Source organism: Geospiza fortis, unplaced genomic scaffold, assembly GCF_000277835.1.
Source record: "Geospiza fortis unplaced genomic scaffold, GeoFor_1.0 scaffold403, whole genome shotgun sequence".
NCBI lineage: Eukaryota > Metazoa > Chordata > Aves > Passeriformes > Thraupidae > Geospiza > Geospiza fortis.
The window spans coordinates 754236-763402 of NW_005054336.1; the positions used below are offsets into that span (position 1 = coordinate 754236).

Genomic DNA, 9167 nt, shown 5'->3' on the forward strand with positions numbered 1-9167 from the left:
CTGGCAGCTGTGGTTGAGTTTCCAGAAGAAGGCAAAGACACTGTATGGCTTGTATCCCGGCAGCTACTTTTCAGCAGGGAAGGAGGATTATCTGAACTACTATGGCTTGAACTTCCCTTCACACTCAGCTTCCTGCTCAGCTCTGGAAGCTTTTTCATTTTCATGGAAAGCTTCCTCACAGTCCTGGGAGATTTAATTTTATCAGGGAAAGGCCAGTTGATTGATCCGCTTTTTTTCAGGGGACTGGGACTTGGAGGAGAAACCTCCGTGGAGGGTATATCAGGCTTGCGTGCAAGAGCAGCTCCAAACCCTTTAGAAGGAAAGAGAAGGAATAATCATTTTCAAACTGCAATTCTCAGAAATGGAAAAAATAAAATTTCAACTTGGGGAGAACATGTATGATTTGTCATAACCTGGTAAGTACAATTCATTCAGACACCCTTCACTCATTCAGTCAGATGGTCACAAGTGTTCAGAAAGCTGTGCTCTGCTGACTCGTTCAGCCAAACTTGGCAATTCACTGTCAAAAGCCAGATTTGTTCTGCTTTATGGAGATGAAAGGGCCAGAAACTACATATAAACAAATGAGCAATTGCACCCGCTGCATTCAGCTCGAGCCACTTGTGCTGCATCCCCCAGACAAGCACACACAGCCACATTCCTGGGGCACAACTGCAAGGAAACCAGACTGAAAAAATCCTGGAAATATGGCAAAGGCACCCTTGTCTGTAGAGCAGTCAGCTACACAGCCAACACATCAGCACTGCCACTCTAAATGTCTAGAGGAAAGACACTTGTCTCTAGCAAAGAATGTGGCTCTTTGTGTCCCTCTATTACCTCAAAGAGCCCTAAATCTCTCCTGTGTAGACACAGGCAGTCTCACACCTTTTCTTTCATTTTTCTCAGCTTCTCCTTTCTACAGCATGATGTAAGATTTATTCCTTCCAAAAGCTGCATCCTGCATTGCCTCATTTCACTGCCTGCCAGCAACCTTCCATGTTTCCTGGCACTACCACCCCACCAGAGTTTTTAAAGTTAGACAGCTCCCAAGTGACATCCTCACAGGAAATCACCCCCCTTTCAAGGTACCAAAAAGAAAAAAAAAAAATAACAGTAAGCACTGACGCTAAAAAGAGCAAAAGAAAAAAAACCAAACCAACAACACCTCCTCAATTCAGCAGTAAAGAACAGATAATTAAGGAACACAATTAGACATAAGCCAGTACTGCACACAGACAGGAACCTGTGGCTCACCTCATGCTCTAATACCCAAGGAAATGCAAATACCAAGTTTTGCTCAAGTCATTCTCACTTTTACCAGCATGAGGCAGTAATAACTGTAAGAAAATTGATCAATTTACCTGAGTTAAGAAACAATGCAGGAGGGAAGCTGAGGGCAGAATGATAGATAGATATTAATAAAATTACATTATTACTTTCACTTAGAGTCACTTTTCCTCCCCTTAAGAAACAAAGAGTGCCTCTTGCTAGCAACAGCCATCCCCATCACCATTTTCAAATGTTAGCAGCTCCCAAGGGGACTGGGCAGCCTGTGCAGACTGGGGTTCTACAGAGCCCCTAAACACACCAACCCTGTGTGAAGCAATTAGCCCAGGCAGCTCACAGAGACTCAAACACCTTTATCCATCCATCATTCCCCTATGCTAGCCACAGAAAAGGAGATTGTTTATAGCATATAAAAAGAAAGAAAGAAAGAAGTGCTGTTTTCACAAGATGCTTAGTAAACCATACTTTAAAGGAGCTTCTCCTTCAGATTTGCCAAGGACTTACTACTTTAATTCTAAACTAACCAATTCAAGTCCACAGCAAGTGATTCTTACAAGTGCTTTGTGCATTCAAATTGATTTTCACCACTGGACTGTAATGTACTTTTTATACTTCACCAAGCCTTAACAGCTAAATCAGGCAACCTGGTCTTTGACCAAAGTCATCTGCTGTGGTTTTGGTTCCCTTGCCCCCTTCCAAGAAAAAACCTACAAAGGCTAGTTCTAGTCTCAATAGAAGTTTGGATTAAGTAACTTTTGCAGACAGTGGCTTAAAAGAGTACCTTTAGAAAAGGAAGTTTCAGTTACGAAGAATAATGCATAGAATCTGTTTTCCAGAGGAACAGAAGAAAATTCATTTAATCCTGCATCTCATGGAAGTAGTTCCCTTGCAGGGGCAGGGCTATTTCTAGCACGCCTGCTGTGCTTTTCTGGCAAGCAGCTAGTTAGAAATGTGGTGTTTGATAAAGGCAGACAAAGCCTTCCCTTGTACTGCAAATCACCGCACGGTCCCACTGGTGGGCTGGCGTGGAGCGCTCTATAGCAATCACTGCCACACTGCAGCCTCTAACATTAATCTCCCCTTTCTGTCAAAACTCCTTGGCACAGGCTTGGAAAAGCAGGCCAGCAAATTAAACTTCCCCCCCAACTCATTAAAACCAAAGAGTCAGTCTAACACTATGACTTTTCTGTGTCCAACTTCTGCTGCGTTCAGCAGCAAACAGTTAAAGTGAAATATGCGGCTGGAGGAAACTCAACAGTGGAGTATTATGCAGGATGGTATTCCCATCAGCACTGAGCCACATGTTGTTCCACTAAAGCCAGCAATGTGCTGAGGTATGCACGCAATTTTAAAAAGAGTGTACATGACAGCTCTGAACAAGCTACAGGAGGAGTTGTAGCACAGCCCAGTAACACCTCACTGCCCAGCCTATCCATCCGACACAGCTTTCTCACAAGGGTGACAGCAAAACTGAATTGCACCTCTTTTCTCATCCAAGTTACAAGATTGTGCTGCAAACAGCAGTTAAGACATTAAAAATATCCTTACAGAAGGGTGATAGGAGAAGGTAAAAGGCAAGAGGCGCCTGTTGCACCAGGACAGCACAGGGATGGTCAGTTCTATATACACAGGTGACCATTTGTATGTGTACGTAACATTTATCTTTTACAGTGAGAACACTCAACCCCTGGAAACAACCAGGGACGTGGTAGAGTCTTCACCCCTGCAGGATTCCAAGCTGCAACTGCACAGGGTGGGGTAGGTGGTCTCACTTAGGCTCCTTGTTCCTCTGAAGGGTGAGCCACATGATCATCTGATGCCCTCTTCAGCCTGGGCTGGGCTGTTCTATTATACTGGCTTTAATACATCTGCCTTGTGCCTTCTGACACTTCAGCAGCATGAACACAGGAAAAAAAAAAAAAAAAAAAAAAAAAAAGGAAGCTTTTGCAGGACAATGCAATCCAAGTCAAAACGAACTGACACCCCAAGCAACTGTAACATCAGCTGTGAGTTCAGCTGTTCAGCTTGAGTAGAAAGCCACACTTTACTTTGCCCAGCACTGTGGCTGTGTGAAAGCATAGAGCCTTTCCATGGCCACAGAAACATGAAGAGCCCACACTGCCTCACAAACCAGGCCCCTCTGCCAGCCCATCCATTCAGTGTCCACAGAACAGCCACCAGCGTCCCCTCAGCTGAGCAGACCCCTACACAACACTGCCCCAAGGCAAGAGAGGGCTCAGACTCAAGCACCTACAACACAGCCCCTGCCAGACATGTGCAGTGATTTAGCACAGTAAACATGCTTGTCTGCCCCTTTTTAATGGAGTTTATATGTGTTTGGGCACATTTATCACTGTCACATGCACTGCCAGCAACACATGCTGTTTTACAGGCACATTTGACTACCCTGTTATATATGTCACATTCCCCATTGCTGAAGATACGGTTTCTGAGTTATTTTAAAGTTACTCAGAAAACCTGCAATTTATTTTTGGGCAATAAGTTGAGGTGAATAAGTTGGTCAGAAAGCTATCAGTTGCTTACTACACCAAGCTATTGAAGTATCCAACAGCCACTCACACCTAATGGAAATGCTGAGTTAATGTATTAAAAGTGAAAAAGCAGCAAATCAAAATAGAAGAGCCCAAATATCTCAAAACCATTCTTGTAGCAAACAATAGGTGAAAGAGGACTACTGTTTTTCTGTGGCAGAATCCACAAGACAAACTGATCTGGATCCTCACCTGACAAACTGCACATCAGCTCTACTGATGTCAAAGGCTGTTAAGTTTCTCAGGTGCAGGCACAGTTCTAGACCTGTTCTGACATAAAACTTCAGAGCAGAAGTGTAAATGGCATTGAGAGAACAATTTATGATATATCAAATTGAAGCAATTAGGACGTAAGGTATGCATCACCTCTATCTACATCAGCAACTGGGCAAAAGAAAATTAAAAAACTAAAATGCACTTTTAAAAACTGTGTAAAAAGCAATTATTTCTATGTATCTAAATGAATGGAAGAATCTCTGCGTTTAACACTAAAGAAAAGTCTTTTTTACCTCTATATAAATTACTACTTTGACCAATGCAGTCCCTATCTCACATACTGCTTCAGAGACAAGGAATGGAGAAACTATTAAAATGGTAAAAAAAATCCCAGAATGTTGTAAAGATAGTTTGCTTTCTTCGATTACTATACACACTTATGCTAACAAAATTGTGATGAATTCATCAACCCGGGGATCACTTTTATAGAAGCAAAAGACAGAAAATACTTTGCTTAAAATTGAAATGGGAGGTGATTACAGCACACCCCCTCCAAGGCTCAGGCACGAGAGGTGAAGGGGGTGACCAGTGCCTGCTCCTCATCCTGGTGGTGATCCTCAGAGCATCCTCCATGGTGTATCTCATTGCAGAGAGGAGCAAGCACGTGTAAGAGTACTTTACTAACCAGATTTAAAGAGTTCAGTATCTCCAAAGCAGCATGAGTTTGCTGCAGGTATTCTAAACATCAGTGACCCTGCACACAAACCACAGGCAGCTCTGCTCAGACACTGGAGCTGCACCAAGGCATTCCTAGGCTGGAGCACGGCGGCAATGCCAGGCACTGCCTGCTCAGGCTGCTCTCATGAACATTTCCTCTCCTCACTGGGTCTTGCACGGCATGAAAAGCAGCTCTGCCCCTATCTTCCCCATCAGAGGATATAAACAGTTACTCAGGACAAATCAAAAACTGAAAAAGGCAGTAACTATTTTGACAGAACTGCTCCCACTCCACAGTGTTACATCCTGTTTCTCTCACCAGCAGGTCTTTATGGCATTGTCACCCCATGAAGCCAAAACAAATGCATGAATAAGCCCCTGACCTCCAAAAGCATGTGCACAAACTCCCCAAAAACCCACCTAAAAACTGGCTCCACCTCTGCAGAAGAAAGAGGGAGCAGAGGGACCTTTCTGTCAAATCCCTAACCATTCAGGTATCTCACACATTGTGCAAGTATTTCACATCAATGCACTTCTGTCTTGTGAAACCAAAGCTCCTTGCACTTGAAAAACAGGTAAACCACAAAGCATCTTCCATCTGGGAAATAAGCATTACATTTCAAAAACAATGTTTGTAACATGTGGAAGGAAAGGTGTAGATAGCATTTGCTGCCCAGTATACTCTGTGTATGTTGCTGGAAGCCTGCCTGCAACATGTAAGCATGCAAAATATTTGCATACATTGGCCCCAAAAGATGTATTTGGAAACCAGGACAATGGTCACAGGCTAAGTGGAGAAAGAGCCCTGTAGTTTTAATAGGAATTAAGCCAAGTTCCAGTTGGCACATATCTGGGTTAAGTGGGAATATGGGATCCATCTTCACTTGCCATAACATTGGAAAGAAATTGTTTACAGTGACTCTTACCAGGATTTTCCACCCAGACAGCTAACTCAAGTACATTTTTAGTAGCAAAAGCACAATCCAGATCCTGGCAACCTTCAATGCACCAATCCTACCAGGATGTCTCTCAGATACAGACACATGGGATGAGTCCACTCCTTATGAAGGCACAAATACCAACAGTTATCCTCCCCAAAAGCAAAAATACTGTAAATATTGTAAAAAACAGAAGGCACTATTCAGAGCTCTGTGGTGTAAATATGTCTCAGGAGCCAGCATTACAAAGGGATGCTTTCCTTCAACAATTTGCATGTGATACACGCAGCTATAAAAACACACAGTTAAGAGCTCAGTCCTAAAGAGTTATAAAGAAAATTTACTTCAACATTTTACAGTGAAAAAAATTCTCATATTGCATTTGTAACAAAAAAAAAATTCTATTTTTCAATGATAACCATTTTGTCTGTACAAGGAAACACATAATTAAAAACAGCCTCCAGGGTTCTTTCCACTTAAATTCTTCTCCCATAGACCTAAGAGCCTAAGCTGGGCTGTTTCTACATTATTAACTTGGAACCAAGTTACCTTCTTACTCCTATCTTTTGAATACATTTTATAAAGAAAATACATTCTTTTTTCCCAAGCTCTGCTATAAGGGTGCCTTATTTCTAATCAGTTTCTTTTTTAAAGACAACAAGGCTAGAATTATTCACTAAGGAATTACCTGACAAATCCTATTAACATAAATGGCATTTACTGTAGAAAGTAACCAGATTAATACCATGAGCTAGCAGTGTAAATTAAGACTATGGGACAAATTAGCACCTCTACAATTATGATCCATTGTACTGGAAATAGTATTTCCAGTTACAGGAAATACCTATTTGGTGCTCTGTTTGGAAAAACCCACAATAACAGAATTCTATCATTTATTCTTCCCATAAAAATATCTCCTGTCTAATAAAGACTCAAAAAAGCAAGCAAAAAGAAAAAAAAAACATTACTATTTGCACTCTACAAAGTCGGAAATCAAAGTAAGGCAAAAATATCTAGAATGTTAAAGGCAAAATTGTTTCCATTGTCCAAAGAAGAAAACAGCAAATGACAAAATAAACAAATATATATATTATCTAACATTTAGGCTCCAATGCCAACCAGTATTGACATATTATATATGACATCAATAAGAAAGGTAGGCAGACTTTTCCCCAAAGCTTTAATTTCTTATTTGATAGGAGTTACTGCTTAATGTAATCTCTACAAACAGAGACATCCATTTCATACCAGCTATGTAATTCAAACAAGGTCCTAACACAAATAAAGTGAAATTGGCCATGGTGCCTTTCATGTAGTAATTTTATATGGATGAGCTGTCATTTTAAATTTGACTGAAAATAACTGTAGATACTTTAACTGGATTAAAAAGAACTAAGCCACTTCTCCATAATAAAGCCAATTACTAAGCAGCAGGGATCCACTTCATCATCAATTAATCTATTCAATGTGATCACCACCCAACACATAGAAGGAGAGCTGCATTTGAAGTACCTTAATTAACTAAATGCATAACAAACAATCAGGTGGAATAACTTCTCTCCCCGTTTCAGGAAACTCTTGAAATCGACAACTTTGCTTTCAGAAATAAACGCATCTTTAGTATGAAAACAAGTTTGACATTTTTCTTCTTACAGAAAGGGACTAACTTCTTTAAAAAAAAGAAATAGTCACCCACGTATGGAGAGATTAACCAACTAAGTGGAGGCCAAGCAGTCTGCAGGACACACACGGCCTTCCTAAATAACCACATTTAGTGACCTCTACAAAGCATCTAGAGCCCCAATAATGACAAAAATCTACCAAAGAACATACTATCTCATCTGTCTTGCAAGCAAATAAAACTGGTCTAAGTATTTAAAACACCTATAAAGTGAGTTATTTGTAATAAACGCCCAAAAACTTTAACACACTTTGCAACTAAAAATATGCTTGTATCTGCAGCATTTCCATGAAAAGAACAAAATGTGAGCCCCCGAAGACCAGGAGTTTTTTCTTCTGCTGTTAACAGCAGTTGCTCTGGTGCTTTGAAAACAAACCCTATTCCCAGAAGGAATATCTCTACACCAGGAATTCAGGCACAGCAGCTCCCAGTACACAGGGACATGGGGCCAGAGACTGCCAAGATGGTGAGGCTGGATGGGGACAACCCAAAAAGAAGTTCCTCCAGAAGGCAATGCACACCTGGGCTCCCACACCAATGCTTCAGGTCCTTTCTGATGAACCAGGCAGAAATACAGGCTCTTAAATGTCAGTGTAAAGTGCAACCTTTCTCCAAAGAAAGGAACCTGGAATTCCCTGTCTCCTGAACTTTACGCTGTTTCTGACTTTGAACAGGACACCAGAGTTAAGGTTGAGATAATATGAGGCACGTAAGTAATTAAAAGTAATACCTTTTTGGAAAGGGTTGGGAGAGTTTTTTCTACTTACTTTTGTTTGGTGTGGTTTTATATTTGTTTGGGGTTTTTTAACAGACTGGGAAAAATCCTTAACATGATGCTGAATTCACACACTAATGGAATTATGGAAACGAGACTATCAAACACTCAGCCAAAGATAACAAGGAACAAAGAGACTGCCTTCTGAAAGTGAAAACCACTCTTCTGCAGTCTATTAGATTAGCCTGAGACAGTCAACAAGACAGTAATTACAGAAAGCGACGTGATGAATAGCATTTACATGGTCTACCAAAAGGTCTTTATTAAAAAGTCCCAGACAGCAAGTTAAAGAAACTTCTGCAGACATTAAGTAGCTTTGAGGCAGGAATCCAAGGCCAGGGCTAGACACCAGCTGACAAAGGAAACCCAGTGTGTCCTCACTTTACCAAGCTCGTTTTGTAAAACTTTTGTCTTCAGTGAGGTGGGGGTCAGAGGGAACCCAGGCCAATCACACCTGGACATGCCATGAACAAACGGACTGGGAAACAACTGCGCACCTCTGCACCTAGCAGGCATCAGTCTCACAATCTAAGGCATTTTCAATGCACTCAACATGCATTCCCACCAAATAACATAAGAGGTGGAGAAAGAGAAAAAGACATAACAAAGGAACGCTTATGTTCCTGGGCAGTCTTACCTGTGGAAGGACACTTGAAGGCAGGATTGTCCTCTGCTGCGGGCACAGCGGGAGCCTTGCAGGCAAACCTCGGCAGGGGCTGCTGCGGGTGTTCCCCGGGCTGTGCGGCATCTGCCGGGCTGCCCTCAGCGGGCTGTGCCGCCCGGCCGCCCCCCGCGCCCTCCGCGGGGCGTGTGGCTCCCTCATGGGGACTCGCAGTCACCCCAGAGTCACCCCCGGGGTGGCCTTTGTACCGAACCGACGAGGAGCCCGCAGCAACAAGGCTATTCACAGCAGAAGGGTGCACCCCGAGCAGGTCGGGCTCATCGTCTTCAGGGATGGGGTTGTACCATATTTCTCCTTCATCATCCGCGTCGCCGTCCTC

General features: G+C 42.3%; 1 protein-coding gene across 1 annotated transcript in view; it reads right to left on the reverse strand.

Annotated features, from left to right (window-relative positions):
• SYDE2 (synapse defective Rho GTPase homolog 2) overlaps positions 1–9167 on the reverse strand; it is a 27250-nt gene that overhangs the window by 13984 nt on the left and 4099 nt on the right. The window contains 3 exon segments of the mRNA XM_031057860.1: positions 1–2; positions 4–310; positions 8804–9167. The exon segment at positions 1–2 is cut by the window's left edge and continues 782 nt beyond it; the exon segment at positions 8804–9167 is cut by the window's right edge and continues 218 nt beyond it. Coding sequence (XP_030913720.1) covers positions 1–2; positions 4–310; positions 8804–9167 — 673 coding nt within the window.